At 41.4% G+C, this 16,978-nt stretch overlaps 1 protein-coding gene across 1 annotated transcript; it reads right to left on the bottom strand.

The window, feature by feature from the left end:
• On the bottom strand, positions 1-16,838 carry TRMO (tRNA methyltransferase O). Its single transcript, XM_030829802.2, has 7 exons — positions 15,684-16,838; positions 13,433-13,521; positions 12,572-12,977; positions 6,835-7,009; positions 5,860-6,017; positions 2,271-2,930; positions 1-1,022 (listed from the first exon to the last, which is right to left on the bottom strand). The coding sequence occupies exons 3-7, from the start codon at positions 12,705-12,707 to the stop codon at positions 763-765; spliced, it is 1,389 nt and encodes a 462-aa protein (XP_030685662.2). The 5' UTR covers positions 12,708-12,977; positions 13,433-13,521; positions 15,684-16,838; the 3' UTR covers positions 1-762.
• Positions 16,839-16,978: the final 140 nt, after the last annotated feature.

Here is a 16,978-nt window from a genome sequence, read left to right as displayed (position 1 = left end):
TTCTTCCTCCACAACTATGACCTGCAACAAGAATTGCATCCTGTTCATTTCATTCTATCACCAAAACCTAACTCACAATAGTTCTCAGTAAACAGTCATAGAATAAACAAGAAATAAACCAGTAATTAAGTTATTTTCTTGGACTTCTCAGAGTGACTTTCTTTTCTGATACAAAGGCATCCAAAGAAACCTTAGCGTCTCTAATTTTGGAATCAGGATTAAATATTACACATACGTGTGTGTGCGTGTGTGCATGCGTGAGTGTATGGCAAAGTCTCTGAAACACAGGGGTTTAATCTCTAAAGATCTTTATAACTACTTGGTTTTGATTTGTTAAGTTTCTTAAGATACCATAACTCAGTTTGATTTAGAATAAAACAGAGAGGTCAGGCTTTTTCAGACAAAAAAACCAACATGAATTGTTCAACACATCCACCCAGCTTCTGCCCAGTTAGTTTTATCAAGTGCCAAGAAGAATTGACTTCTTTCAGAAAACAGTGATAAAGCATCACCTTTGGATTCTTCAATATTAACTGATCAAAAACGATCATGATATGGCGATTTCTCCAAATTCTTTATCTCTTAGTTTATTAAAATACATGTTTTTCAAATAAATATTCTGAACAACCCAAATCAATCAAAGCAGTGAGATCACAAAGCGTTGCTTCTTTCTGCAAAGAAGGCACATCATTAGCTTGTACAGAAAATCCAACAGCCACACCGAAGTCAATTAGGCTGCCTTAAAGACTCGACGGAGGCTACTCACGATCCCAGAGGCACCAAGGACTCCGCAGGGTCACCCATCTGAACAGGCTCAGAAGCTGGCTTGATCCTTAAGACCTCTGCAAAGCCATCACCAAACCAGCACGTGACATGTGCTGTGTCTACTGTAAAGTAGAAAAGACGATCCTGGCAGAGTTTCCGTCGATACACAGACCGAGGGTCGGCTGACAGCACAGCCTCGATGGCACACCTTGCTTCCTCCGCTGACTGAAAATAGTTAAATGAAGCCTGACCAATACCTGCAATAAGAAGAACACAACTTGGGGATTCCCCTGGCGGTCCAGTGGCGACGACTCCATGCTTTCACTGCTGAGGGCGAGGGTTCAGTCCCTGGGCGGTGAACTAAGATCCCACAAGCGGTATGGGACGCACCCCACTCCCCACAAAAAAAAAAAAAACTGACCTTCCTCTTCCCATGAACTGTACACTGTGATGAAACAACTTTCATAAACAAAACTTTGAAAATAAAGAGATTGATTTAAAAATCAAATGTTCTGTTTAAACATAAAGCCTTAGGAAAGAATGAGTAGAACAACCATCCAGGGGCAGGTGAAATCTGACATCTCCTTGGCAACTAACTGGCTACTTCTTACAGGAATTACCGCACCCACTTTTTAATGGGCCTCCTTCACTCTGGACAGCTGCTTGGAATCTGCTTGTGGGCTGGAAAAACCAGATAACAATGTTTTTTAACAACCATGTATTAGAGTAAACAGGCTCCAAGTTAAAAGCCCTGTGGCCTCTCTCTTCTGCAGTGAAGTGCGTGCCTCTAGTGCTGGGACTTTATGGGGACAATTTCTGTGCTAAGACACTCTTTCCTTCTTACTCCTGGGCTCTGTGACAGAGGTCGAGCTATCCATCACCCAATAGGTGAAACAAGATGAGACATTTCTCTACTCAGATAGTGAAACAGATGAAAAAGCTCGATCTACACAGGTACAGAGCAAGCACAATTTAGCTTCCGAACCCTGTTTGAGAACTCCAAGAGCTACTGCCACACGCAAACAAGAGGCCCAATTCCTGGGCAGCAGCCGTTTTCAGTGAACACTTGACTGAGTGCCTGGCACTCACTGTGCTGAACAAACAGTTGTTGATTGAAAGCCATCAGATGATGACGTTGCCCAAGTATGATTTTATATGTCTACGTTTCTTTACAAGTCATAATCACAAATACTCTATATAAAACTGCCCTCAGGGTTTCCCTGGTGGCACAGTGGCTGGGGGTCCGCCTGCCGATGCAGGGGACGCGGGTTCGTGCCCCGGTCCAGGAAGATCCCACATGCCACGGAGTGGCTAGGCCCGTGAGCCATGGCTGCTGAGTCTGCGCGTCCGGAGCCTATGCTCCGCAACGGGAGAGGCCTCAACAGTGAGAGACCTGCGTACCGAAAAAAAAAAAAAAAAAAAAAACTGCCCTCAGAAATAGCAAGTTTGCCTAAACCTCCAAGTAAAAGCTCATCTCTCATTCAGAAACAAGAAATGGAAAGTACCTGGTTCACCTGAGCTGAGGTGCTCAAGGTCCATCTCCGCATGAGGAGTAAACCGGACTCCCAAGGTGGCCACGGGAGCCTCTCTCACCCAGGTGGGGACCGCACTGCGGTGGGCTGCACCAGCTGCCCTGGAAGGGCAGAGAAGAGCCTCGGGCGGCATCTCCGTGCTGTGTCCTTGTGCGACCACCGCTGCTTCCCCTCTCCTCAGCCTGCTGTCTGCTTGTTCCTCTGAAATGCTCTTCTCCAGGCAACATGGGCCACTTTGCTCTTCTGCTACCCCAGGACTCGGACCACTTCCTGATTCTTCACCCAAATCTGCTGCTCTTTCCCTGGGCTCAGGTGAGCTTTGCTGGATTTTTGCTGAGTTGTCGTGTTTTGCGTTGTTTTCTCCTGAAGTTCTATCTTCAGGACATTTAGGTTTCTCCTTAGTACAACTGTAGAGCTGTGGTTCCTCGTACCCTGAGAGCTGTTGGTCACAGTTATCAGTCTTGCCGTCACACTGGGACACGGTTTTTGGTTTACATTGGTTATTCTGTAAATTAACGTCCCCTAAAGGCTCAATCAAATTTTGTGGCGAGTCATAATCAGCTATGTAGGGCTTTATGTCTAGTACAGGTGTGCCATGAATCATGTCAATTCCAGAAAGGTATATGGCTCCACCTGTAATGTGAAAAACATCCTCTTAGAAATATTAACAATGAAGAACAGTGCAAACAACTGGAGAATCAACAACATCTGCTTAAAGCCCACCAAGCTTACTCACAATTCTCTTATGCACCAGGCCCTCTTATACCTGGTGCCAACATACAGTTTTCTTTCTACCTAGAAACCCATTCTCTTCTTTCTCTGTCAAACTCCTACTTGCTCTTCAAGGCTCTCACGAAACACCTCCTTTACAGAGCCTTTCTGGCTCTTCCAGACATAAGCATTCTTTCCTCTGGGTTCCACAGAGGTACCTGTGCCCGAACCTCTCCTGAAGCCCTCGTCACATGGTCTAGCAATGACCTGCTTAGAGTCTCTCCCCCTAGACAGTAATTAGGTCCTCGAGCACTAGGTGGGGCCATCTCACCTTTGCATCACTGGGGGCTTCTAACTCTGTTCCAGACACATCAGAGTCCTCAATATATCTCTGTGGGACTGATGATGGTTTCCAACGTGTCAAACAGAGTCTAAGGTGGCCCCATGATGTCACCTCCTGGTGTATAATCCCCTCTTCTTGAGTATGACTTGATATCACTTCAGTGACTACGCTATGTTATCTAAGACTCCTGTGTTTGCTGGCAGGTTCACTTGAGAGACTCCCCCTGTGGGCTTGAAGAAGCAAGCTGCCTTGCTGGGAAAGCCTGTGTGGCAAGGCACTGCGAGAGGTCTCTAGGCACTGGGGGCCACCTCTAGGAGCTGGGAGCAGCCATCAGCCAACAACCAGCAAGAGGCCAGGACCCTCAGAACCACAACTGCAAGGAAGTGAATTCTGCCTATGACCAGAGAGGGCTTGGAAATGGATTCTTCTACAGTCAAACCTCCAGAAAAGAACTCATTCCACTTCACTGCAGCTTGGTGAGACTCTTAAGTGAGGACCCAGCTAAGCTGTGCCCATACTCCTAACCTATAGAAACATTGTAATGTTTTAAACACATAATAAATGTGTGCTGTTTAAACTGATAGTGCATGGTAATTTGTTACACAGCAATAGGAATCTAATACTCCACTGAATAATTAAACAGGGCACTTCCCTGTGGCGCAGTGGTTAAGAACCCGCCTGCCAATGCAGGGGACATGGGTTTGATCCCTGGTCCGGGAAGATCCCACATGCTGCTGAGCAACCAAGTCTGTGTGCCACAACTACTGAGCCTACACTCTAGAACCCACAAGCCATAACTACTGAGCCCATGCGCCCCAACTACTGAAGCCCACGTGCCCTAGAGCCCATATGCCACAACTACTGAGCCCACACGCCACAACTACTGAAGCCCACACGCTCTAGAGCCCACGTGCCGCAACTACTGAGCCCATGTGCTGCAACTACTGAAGCCAGCGTGCCTAGAGCCCGTGCTCCACAACACGAGAGGCAATGAGAAACCCCACTCATCACAACTACAGAAAGCCCGCGCACAGCAACAAAGACCCAATCCAGTCAAAAAAAAAAAAAAAATTAAACAGAACATAAGTCACCATTACCAAGTATTAAGGAAAGGTCCCCTGTTGTCCCACTTATACAGCTGCTGTTCAGTTCCTTCTACTGGGGCAAAGTCTACTAACTTGATCCTTGGAAAACTGGCCCAGTGAGAATCAAAAACTGCATGTGATCACATTTGATCCTATCTCCATTTGAGAAAAACATGACTAACAAAGGAATCTGATTTCTAAAACATGCTTATTGTGAATGAACCTGGAACTTTGGAAAGAAGATTTTGGACTTTCTAAGTGATGGATTATGCCTAATAATGTCTGCAAAAGAAAGAAAAGCACTGGGGCACAGGTGAGAGTTCATGGGATTTGAAGTCAGACAACCCCCTGGCTGGATGCTATTCGGTAAATTATCAAACATCAAAGAGCCTCAGTGCCCTCATCCATAACATGGAGACTGCTACCTTATCAAGCCCATGAGCCACTGTGAGATACCATACATGAACACTCTTTATAAACTGCAAAGCACCACACAAGCACTAGTCATCCTCATAACGCTTATTTATAAGAGTGTCTACAGCGCTACTGTGTTTGCCTTTCACCTTTCTGATTTGATCTTCCCCATTAGAATGCTAAGATCCTCTGCAGGGCTGGGATTTTTATCTAATCTGCTTGCCACTATATCCCCAGCACCTAGAACAATGGTTGGCACATATTCAGTGCTCAGAAAATACGTGTGGGTTGCACGAACGACCATAAAACGTTCCAGTACTGTTACCCAAGTTGTGTGTTACCCAGCACACCCAAATGTGCTGATCAGGTCCAAGGGATTCAAGAATGGGAGGCTTTCAGAAATGAACGGCTCAGTAACACGTTTATATATGAACACGTAGTTAAATCTGGTATTCTACACAGGTTCTCCCACAATCTGACAAATGTTCAACCTATGGTGTATTCATCCCAGACCCTCTGCCTCACATCACAGTGGACAGCGGCACTGCAGCCACGATGCACGTTCATTTCCTCAGGGCTGCAAGGAAGAAATGATCTACCACACTGTGGTCAAATGTGCTGACCATATATGCATGTGCAACCAGTTACTGTGCGTTAAATTTTGAGAGGGTCCAGTAATTTTTAGATCATTTTATATTTACTGCATTCCAAGTCAGAAAAAATTTGGTTACTAATTTAATGATTATAAAATCTTAAGAGTTACTTTTAAATAATTTAATAACTTCTGATAAATATAATGATATAAACTAACTCTGAGCATCCTATGAGAGCTTATTCCAAAGTGTTTCAATGCTGACATTCTTTTAATCGTTTCATTTTCCTCAATGTCTGGTGGTTCACAGGGGCTAACACCATTGGTACTTGTCTCAATAACAGCCAGTGCTGAATACTATGTTGATTTTATAAGACTTCTTTTGGTTAAGGAAAAAGTGGTAAAAGTACAAATTACCTTCGACCTTTTCCAGTTTGGCTAGGGTCAGTCCTATCGCATTGGGACGATGTGGGCTCCTTGTAGAGAAAACGCCAGTCTTCACACCATTCAGCCTAGGAGGCTGCACTTTTGCCTTACAGCTCAAATGACCATTTTTGTGAAAAACAAACAAAATCCTATTGAAAATAAACCAAACCACTGAGTAAGAAAAGAACACAGTCAATCTATCATAATGATTTGAGCGAGAAAAAAAACTTTAATTCCCCACAAATTAAAATAGAAAGAATGCTTCTAATGGTACTAAAATATAATCAGTGGGGGAAAAAAGAGTAATATCATTCCCGTTTTTTGAAAGAAGACAGTCTTATCTCTATATCCACTGCCCGTAACACAATGACTGGCACATGCTAGGACCTTAACAGGCTTTTGTCAAGTACCTGAATAAACAATATTTCATGGGTCTAGAGCAGGGTCCACAAACCTTTTCTGTAAAGGACCAGGCGGTAAATATTTTAGGGTTTGCAGGTCAACGAGTCTCTGCTATAAATAATTCAACTCTGCTGTTGTAACACAAAAGCAGCCACGGCCAACACATAAATGAATGCACGTGGTTATGTTCCCATAAACTTACTTACAAAAACAGAAGATGCGATGGGTTTGGTCCACAGGCCATAGCTTGCTGACCCGTGGTCTAGAGGACAGAATAATGACCCACGGACAGAATCGAGAAGGTCTACAGATTTCAGCTCAACAGAAGTCATTCAACAAAACTGGAACCAACTGCAGATGGAATGTGCCCCTCAGTGGATCCCAAGCTTCCCCGAGGGTGTCCAAGTTATGCAGACAATCACATGCATGAATATAGTACAAAAATCCCATGCAATAGACAAGGGTGGTCTGGATGGCAGTCTCCAGGGTTGCCTCCAACTGGAGTACTTTACTCAAGGGCAAGTTATGGTCCAAAGTACCATTTCTAACTATAAAACAACTTACCAAACATGAGAAAACTGTTCTAAGCCCATCAAGGAATGTTCAGGATTATTAAAGATGCTTTTTCTAATCCTCAAACAAGCCCGTGAATGGCTACAAATGGATGGCTGCCTTGGAGTACCATTCTTGGCCGAGAAACAGGATTCCAAGTAACCAATTGGCTCAGTTAAAAGATTCCCTACAGAAGAAAATTAGATAAGAAATCATTAATGAAAAGGTCAAGTAAAGATGTAGGAAGACATGTTTTCTTTAATGCATCGATTTCATAGTTTTAAAATCTATTAGATGTTATACAACTATAAAATAAGATTCTTATAGCATTCAAAAATACATATAAATATCCTTATCATTACATATATCATTGTTATCAATACATCCCTTTAGATAATAAACTGGAAAGAGTATTGGTCTAAGAAACAAAGAATGAAAGGAAAAATTCATTTTTAGAAGAACTACTATGACTATAATTCAAATGCTATGCAACCATTACTATGTTATGTGACCTTGGTTAGGGCTAAGAGGGTATTTCAAACAGAGGGAATAAGCTGCACAAAGTTAAATGAGAAATTTTATAGCATAAGCAGGGAACAAGCCATTTTGATTGGCTGGAGTATGAAACTACAAGGCAAAGAATAATGAAAGATAAGGAGACAGAGACTGTATATAGGTTAAAATGCTTTCAATTGAAAACAACAGAACACACGAAAAAAACTAGTTTAATTAAGCAATAAAGGGAGTGTATGGGATCACAGTACTAAAATATCTAGAGGCAGTATAGATTTCAGGTTAGGCTTGCTCCAGCAGCTCTCTGCCCCACTAGAATGTAAACTCCATGTGGGCAGGAGTTTTTCTGTCTTACTGATTGCTACGTTCTCATTGTCCAGTACTTGCCTACAAGAGGATAGGTACTTTAAAAATTCATGCTACATGGAGAAAAGGATTATGTAAGTCTAAACTGATTAAAATGGAAAGTGAAAAAGTGAAAGAAGAATGTGTGTAACATAATCCTATTTATGAAAATTTTATGTATTTACCTAACTAAACATGTACATATGTATGTCTAGAAAGCTATCTAGAAGGATATTCACCAAAATTTTAACATTGGTTAAAACTGGTGGAGACTTTAAACTGTGTCCTTTTCTGTTTAGGCTGGTTGTAATCCCTCTGATATTGGTATCACTGCACCATACAGGCAACAGTAAAAAGTCATCAATAATTTATTGGCACATTCTTCTATTGGGATGGTCGAAGTTAATACAGTAGACAAATACCAAGGAAGAGACAAAAGTATCATCCTAGTATCTTTTGTTAGAAGTAATAAAGATGGAACCGTGAGTTAAAAAAAAAAACTGGTGGAGGGATTGTTGGATTATTTTTCTATTCAACTCTGTAATTTCTATAATATTTGAAAATTTTACAATAATCACAGATCATTTTTAAAATGTTTTAAACCAGTAACTCAAAAGAAGAAAAAACTGGCCAGGCAACATCAATATAGGTTTAAAGTAGGTATCTGCAACTAGCATTTTGAATTTATAGATAACTTTTTTTTCCACATTTCATGAAGGCTGTATTAGCTTCTTTTAAGAGATGATATAAAGACATTCTAGAACCTCATTTTATTTCCAGTTTCCATTAAATCTATCCTATCAGCACAGGTGGGCAGTGAGACTATAGGCCTGTCCTTCATAGCACCTTTCGTGACTTTTCACTTATAAAAACTAAATTACGTGATACATATAAAATATTACATGCAACATATATATAATAAAGCATAATGTTAAAATGAAATCCTGTGTACCACCACCCAGCCCAAAAACTAGTGCTTTACCAACAACTTGCATCTTTTTATGTTGCCTCTCTCCCTACCTTTCCCCTGAATGTGCCTGAACAAGAGCCTGAATGTGGTCTTTATCATTCATTTCTTTTCTTAAATATGATTTTATCACATGCATATGCATGCTTAAACAACGTTTCATTTATTTTGTCTTTGAGTTCTATAAAAACTGGTATCTTCTCAGACTTGCTTTCTCTCTCTCAATATTACGATTCTAAGATCCATCGACACTGCGTACGTTTTTGATGACTTTACATTTTTTTCCAACTACATTTACAGGCACTCTTTTTTTTAAACCTTCACCTATGCTCTGTGGAATTGATATAGTAAACATCTTAAAGATGAAGGAACTGAAGTCAAACAATTCTCTGGTGTTCATAAAAATATCATGAAGAAAAATGGCCAAAAAGGGCTCCTACCCTAGTCAGTTATGTTCTGTTTTATTTAACAAACACTTTCCAAGTGTCTACAATTGCCAGACATTGTGCTAAGTTTGGGGGAAAAATACAAAACAAGAACTCTTTTCACAGTGGAGTTAACAGTTGATTGAGAGAAACTCACAATATGCTTCAATATCATGGGAAATGTCTTATCTGTAGTAATGATCAAAGTCTTTTGCCTTTGACTATCTGATTGGGGGTCTACAAGTTTATAACTAACTTGAGCTATCACTTCATTGAATCAGTCTATACCTGTTTTTCACAGGCTATACGTATGCTATGATAAATATAAGTTGTAACCAATTAGATTTATTCCAACCCTGTTTGTTCACCTCTATAAGAACATAAGCAAGATAATACTGGGTAAGCAATGAACTGAACGAGCTACATTGGAAGGAGTCCCTCAGCTATGTCACTCTCAAATGTTTGGGACCACTCTCAACATATCAACTATCCATCTAATAAACGTCGGAACTTAACCATATTCTAATACGTCTGGAACTTATTTATTCTCTGTGCCCCGGTTCTTGGGATATTAAATGCTATGAAATATAAATGCTCAATAATTTCCAAATATAAATTCTGCTTGAATGCTCTCCTTGAAGTGGAGGCCTGAGAACGTCCACCCAAGGGAATTCTGATCTTCTTCCTCTTGCCTCATATCTCAAAAAACAAACAAAAAGAAAACATTAAGCACCTACCATTTGGTAAGCACTGTGCTGAGTGCCTGGGAACAGGCATAAACAAGAACCAGTTCTCACCATCAACGTGTGCAGTACATTGACAGAGTGGACAAGTAAATCAACAATTAAATCAAACTGCCTTACATACATGCAGAATAGGGAGAGCACAGGTATGCCAGAGTAGTACTGGCATGAGAACCACATGGAAAGAGGGAGAAGTTTCCCTGGGGCCTATGGCTGGTATGAAAAGAGAAAAAGGACAAAAACAACACAGGGCCGTAACACTAGCTGTGTGACCTTGGGCAAAACTGCCTACCTCTCTAAATCCAGTTTTCTCAGCTATAAAACAAGGATAATCATCCTATCTTGGAAAGATGACTAAAATATGTAAAGTACCTAGTACAACAGAAGGTGCTCAGCAAGGAGAGATTTTTAAAGCCCTTACACAGGCTTTTCCCTCAATTTAACAATATTACAACTGTACTAACCATATAATTTAAAAAAACCCACAAGTTATTAACGCAGAGGCTTTCTGTACACAAGTCTTATCAACAAGTCTTGTGCAGACAGAAATGTCCAGGTCCTTTTCACCTCTTGCCCAGACTATTAAATTACCCTTGTTATAATTTGTCTTCCCTCTGCCAGTCCCTCCCCTCCTGAAAACACACTACACCAGTCCTCCGGATTCTGAGTTCCTTATGTCTCGCTACTCTCTAAACTTTTTGTTTCCCACTATTAACAGATGTCATATTTCTTTTTTTTAATTTTTATTATTTATTTATTTAAATTTATTTATTTATTTATTTTTGGCTAGGTTGGGTCTTCGTTGCTGCGCACAGGCTTTTCTCTAGCTGCAGCGAGCGGGGGCTACTCTTCCTTGTGTTTGTTTATTTATTTATTTATTATTTGGCTGTGCCGTGTCTTAGTTGTGGCATGTGGGAGCTTTGTTGCCACATGCGGGATCTTTGTTGCCATGTGCGGGATCTTAGTCACGGCATGCATGCGGGATCTAGTCCCTGGCCAGGGATCGAACCCTGGCCCCCTGCACTGGGACCACAGAGTCTTAACCAATGGGCCACCAGGGAAGTCCCCCATCCAACACTTCTGACTTACAGCTCCCGGACCCCATGCTCTGTAGACCTCTGAGCCCTGCTCTTTCCTGCCTGTCAAAATATCAGACCTGGGGCTTCCCTGGTGGTTCAGTGATTAAGAATCTGCCTGCCAATGCAGGGGCACGGGCTCCAGCCCTGGTCCGGGAAGATCCCACATGCTGCAGAGCAACTAAGCCCATGTGCCACAACTACTGAGCCTGCATGACACAACTACTGAAGCCCACGTGCCTAGAGCCTGTGCTCTGCAACAAGAGAAGCCATCGCAACGAGAAGTCCACACACCACAACAAAGAGTAGCCCACTCGCCACAACTAGAGAAAGCCCACGTGCAACAACAAAGACCCAAAGCAGCCCAAAATATAAATAATTAATTAATTTTTAAAAAACTATCAGACCTACAATCTGGCAGTATGCAACAATTTTTTTTTAACAGGCACAACCGTTGACCACATAACAATACCTTTTAGAAATTCAAGTTAAACATTTAGAACATACACAAAGATTTTAGTTTCAAAACTTTCATTTAGAACAATGAAAACCAGCAATAACCTAAATGCCCAACAATAGGGAACTGGTTAAATAAGAGCACATCTATAAAACAAAATAGTGTGCAACTTCTCAAAATTAACATTATTAATTGCCATGGAAAGATTTTCATGAATCTTAAGTTTTGTTTTGTTTTTAATAAATGTAGAGCTGGGATTCAAATCAAAGTTTTGTTTTATTCTTTTAAATTTATTTATTTAATTTTGGCTGCATTGGGTCTTCGCTGCTGTGAGTGGGGGCAACTCTTCATTGCGGTGCACAGGCTTCTCATTGCGGTGGCTTCTCTTGCTGCGGAGCATGGGCTCTAGGCGCGAGGGCTTCAGTAGTTGTGGCTCGCAGGCTCTAGAGCGCAGGCTCAGTAGTTGCGGTGCACGGGCTTAGCTGCTCTGCAACATGTAGGAATCTTCCAGGACCAGGGCTCGAACCCGTGTCCCCTGCACTGGCAGGTGGATTCTTAACCACTGCGCCACCAGGGAAGTCCTCAAGTTTTTTTTGAAGTTATAAAACAATGGTGTCGCATATCACCTCATGTTTCTAATATGTAGGCACTGAAACTATTATGGAAAGTAGACACCAAGATGTTAACAGTGGTTTTCTCTGGGTAATGGCCAACTACTTTCATCTTTTTTTCCATTTGCTTCCTCGGATTTCTAAAGTTAATATATTCACCCCTATTCTAAAAATAGGGGTGAAAATAAAGAGAAACAAACGCATGCCATCTTTCAATGCCCAGTTTAAAACTATTTCCTACACTTCCTGCAGCACAGGTTGCTTCTCTTGTGGCATTAATCCCGAATCGGCGGAACACCTGATGTATATATCCTATCTCTCATTTATGGGTGAGAACTCCCCAAGACAAAGGCTGCTACACTGCACGTGGCTGTTCTGCCAAGACCAGGCCACCTTAGCTACCAAGAACAGAACAGGAGAGATGATGTCATCCCGCTCGCCTAAGACACATCACGTGGTCTCCTAAGCACATGACCCGTGCCTTCCAATAACCAGGAAAAACGACCCACGTCCATTCTAGGTCTCGCATTTGCCGTCCCTCCCTGCAGTGAAGTCGGCTCCCTGCACTTAGGGCTCTTCGGAGTGCGGAACCTTCAGCCTCTTATAAGTTACCTGTCTCCAGAGCCGGCTTCACGCACCCGCACGAGGTCGCTGTGGGTCGAGGGCCGGTCTCCTCCAAGTCGCGCATGGCTAGTGGTCTCACAGGTGCCCACCCAACGCGTTCAAGCCTTCCGCTTCCGGTCTCCATGCATGGCGCCTGCGCAGTGCAGGAGAAGTGCGGTGCGCGGCGGGCGGAGCCGGAGGCCACCGCTAGGTGGCGATTAGGGCCTGGATCCCTCGTTCTGCTTCTGAACGTGTGTCTGCTGTATCGCGCGGACCCCTTGCAGTTGCCCGCCTTTCCAGGGCAGTCAGAAGCTCCAAGTTACCACCCTTTCCAAGGGGGGCACGTCGATGAAGATTTATGCATAAAGATGTCTCTCTCGAAATAATAAGCAACCTACATATCCAGTGCATGACGCTAATTTTTAAATAAAAAGAATATGCATATACAATTAGCACATAGCAAGATGATCGGATGTTATTAAACGTTAATTCTTCTTGAATGGTGGGAATACACAGATGGTCATTTATACTTCTCTGTATGCTCCCATTTTTCCACAAGAAAAACGATGTTTTGTCAGAAAGGAACCCCAAGTAAACTTTATTTCAAATCTAATGGATGGGTAGCCCCACACCAAATTAACGGGTAAGAAGTGGGGACTGTTCCTTGTGCTCCATATCTCACGAGAAATGAAGCGAGAATGAAACTGAGTCAACATGCCATACACATTGAGGGAATTGTAGTCGTTGTTTCTGGGCAGCTCTAAAAAGTTGAGGGCCAACAAGAGTCAGTTTTCATCCCATGCGATGACCAATTATCCCTGCACAGCTAGCCTGGCCTTTTACCCACTTACTTGTAACGTCATCTCTCACCTGTGTATTTATCAAGTTCCTCTGTATATATAATTCTACTTCTGAGCATTTTATCCTGTTGCTTCATGGGGAGAGGGGGGACATACTGCCTGAAAAATAAATTATTCAAAACCGTAAAACTCCACAGATTGAAAAGATTCAACAACCATGAAAAGCTGTTCCTAAACCTGTTCATTTGTCATGAACTAACAGACCACTAGCAGAAAGTAACCATCATAAGGAGCCAAAGATTTAAAGAGAAGATTATGGGTTTTTGTTTTGACATTTTGCAAAATTCAGCAAACATTTTAATTTATACATGAGAAAAGGAAGTGTTCAAAAGTGTATGCATTTCAATTTATTGCAGGTTATGTGTGAGAGAATTTCTGCAGCTAAAACATGTTTAAATTTAACCAACAGTAGCCTGTCAGTGTATTTAAAATCATGAGAAAAATAGAGAAGATTGTAGGTTTTAAAACAAAAACCTTAAAAATTGATAAAATTCATACACCTACGTGTTCTCTGATAGTTTCTTTCCACGTGAAAATTTGGAAAAGAATACCATTATTCTTTTTCGAGGAGGGAACAATTCTGGGCAGCTGATGAAACAAGAACAAGTTTGAGAAACACTGAGCTACTATACACGTTGTAAAACTGAGGCCGTAATAGCTGCAAATTGCCACTAGATGGGGGTGTTGCTAAAAGTGATAGTCTTGCTTAATTTGTGGACAGACTCCTGTAGAAAATGAGGTATTTTCCCTCCTGGCTTAAGATAACATATATAATGATAATCACACCAAAAATATATTACCAAGTGTGACAAGTTCTGAAATGCAAAGCAGAATTGGAGACACTGATGAAGTAGATTGCTACTTCATTTAAAGGAAAAATTTCTCTTTATGGAAAACAGGAACTTAAATATGTAGCCCTTTCATTATATGATTTGAAATTTCTATTATCCTGTCTAGAGTATATATGATTGTATAAATAACCATTATATACGATTATTTTTAGTTTATGAGACAACCCTTTCTCTGGAGCTAGGACCTAGGAATCTGCCTTAAAAAAACCCCAAATGATTCAAGGCAGGTGGTCATCTGTCTACACTTTGAGAAACACTTCTCAGTGTAATGATTCTTAATCTTTCATCTGAGTGAAGAATCCCTTTGAATATCAATTAAAGCTTTGGATCTTCTCACACATCATATTAGATTTAATATCATAAGATTCATGGATTTTAAAGAACAACTATTCTACCCACAAGTGGAGGGTAGCACAAAGTAGGGCTAGATGGATTCTTGCAAAACTTTAATTCTATGACATCAAGGTTCTAAGCCAAGAAGAAAACTGGAACATTTTTAGATACACACTTGTGTTTGAATGAGAATAGTTAGAAAGCAGAGTTTGTATGTCTATATAGGGAGTGGGATAAGAAGGCAAGCAGAAAGGGTCCTAAAAGGTAGAAAGAGAAGACCCCTCTTCCTCTAATGTACTATATTTCTTCATATCATCTACTTCCTTATCTCTTTCACCTTTGTGCCCCTGTACATTGTACATATGCAAATCTCGTAAGATTCATCTTAATGAAACACTTTTAGAACTTGAGGTTTCAGTTTACTCTTTTTTTCTCTAATCTTGACCCATCCTGGCAGGTAAAATTGAGACAAGATTTCCAAAGATTGAAAACCATCACAAAGAACACTGAGGAAGTTAGGTGAGACTTTGGGTGAGTACCCATCCTCTCTGCAGTTATTCCCTCATCTGTAAAATGGGAATGATAATCACTGCCCAGCCTATTTCAAAGATTCTTGTGCAGATCAAATTTTAAAAAGTGTATTTGAAAGTACAAGTTCTGAAGTGCCATCCAGATGTAAGGGACTATCATATGGTGTGCTGTCCTCAATATCTACTGTTACTTGAGTAATACAATGGGATATGAGTAATCATTGTTCAATTAATATATGCTGAGGGGGGAAATTTTATTGTGGGAGAGGGTGTGGCAAACAGGAGGGAAATAGCATTGTAACCTCCCACCATACCAGTGGTCCTCGACCCTAGCTGCACATTAGAATCATCTGGAGAGCCATTAAAATACTCTAAATCAGGGGTCCCCAACCCCCAGGCCATGGATCGGTACTGGTCCTCAGCCTGTTGGGAACCAGGCCGCACAGCAGGAGGTGAGCAGTGGGCAGGCGAGCCAGTGAAGCTTCATCTGCAGCTCCCCATCACTCACCATTGCTCCCATTACCTCCTGAACCATTGCTCCCATTACCTTTCCACCCTCCGTGGAAAAATTGTCTTCCATGAAACCCATCCCTGGTGCCAAAAAGGTTGGGGACCACTGCTCCAAATGCAATGTTGTAGCCTAGATTGGATCCAGAAGCAGAAAAAAGACATTAGCAGAAAAACTAATGAAATCCCAATAATATCTGTAGTTTAGTTAATGGTAATATAACAATTTTAGTTTAAGTTTTGATAAATGGACCGTGGTTATATGAGATCTTAACATTATGGTAAACTGGGTGAGAGCTATATAGGAACTTCTGTACTACCTTTACAACTTTTATATAATTCTAAAATTATTCCTCAAAAATTATTTAGAGCAAAAAACAATGTAAAATATAAATATGTCTTGATGTCACCCTAGATAGGTGAATCAGAATCCCTGGGGAGGTGCCTGGGCAACTGTGATTTTGAAATTTTCCCCAGTGGTTCTAATATATGGTGAGGGTTAAGAACCACTGTTCTACACCATGAATGCTTGAGAGACTGGGATCCTGTCGTGTTCTTCACTCTAGCCTAGTACCTAGCACAGTGCCTATATGGAGAGCTTGCATACTTGTGCCCTTGCTGAACCATTTGCAGAAATCTCCTTTATTTTGAGTCCTCTGTAATAACAGAAGGAAAACTGAAAACAAACCTCTTCCCCTAAAAATATTGGGCTGGCCAAAAAGTTCGTTCGGGCTTTTCCGTGACATCTTACCAGGGAAGATTTTCAGACATGTTCCTGCCCAGAATAGTTTCTACTCCTGTCCCCAGTCTCTCATCATTTTCAGTTAATCCTGACCATTATCACCAGATAAATATTCCTGAAATACTAAAACTGCCATCTCTTTGTTCAAAAGTCTTACTTAGCTCCCCATTACCTAAGTAAATAATATACGTCTTAGTTAGGCAAGCAAAATTCCATACAACTCCAATAATACAATAATTTTCAGCCTGCTAGCCTGCTATTCCACATGGACCCTGCATTAACCGTAGATTGCATGCAGTTCTCTTGAACATGTCTTTAATTCACCCTTCTCTCTGTCACATACAACAATGCTGCTATCCTCACCTATATTACAAATCCTCTCCATCTTTCAAGGCTCCACTCATGTGTAATTTTTTCGGGTCACTCCAGCAAAAAAGTGAGCATTCCCTCTGTTGTATCTTCTAATTCAAGTGGCACTAGCATTACTATTTTCTTTTGTAATTATTTGTTTTCTGTTTTATTCCCCCACGAGACTAGATTAAACTCCTAGTGGGCAAGGACTATGTGTTATAGGTCTTCTAACCCTCACAGTG

Source organism: Globicephala melas, chromosome 6 (assembly GCF_963455315.2).
Source record: "Globicephala melas chromosome 6, mGloMel1.2, whole genome shotgun sequence".
Lineage (NCBI taxonomy): Eukaryota > Metazoa > Chordata > Mammalia > Artiodactyla > Delphinidae > Globicephala > Globicephala melas.
The sequence above is the reverse complement of the archived record's forward strand: the minus strand, read 5'-3'. Positions and strand labels throughout refer to the sequence as shown.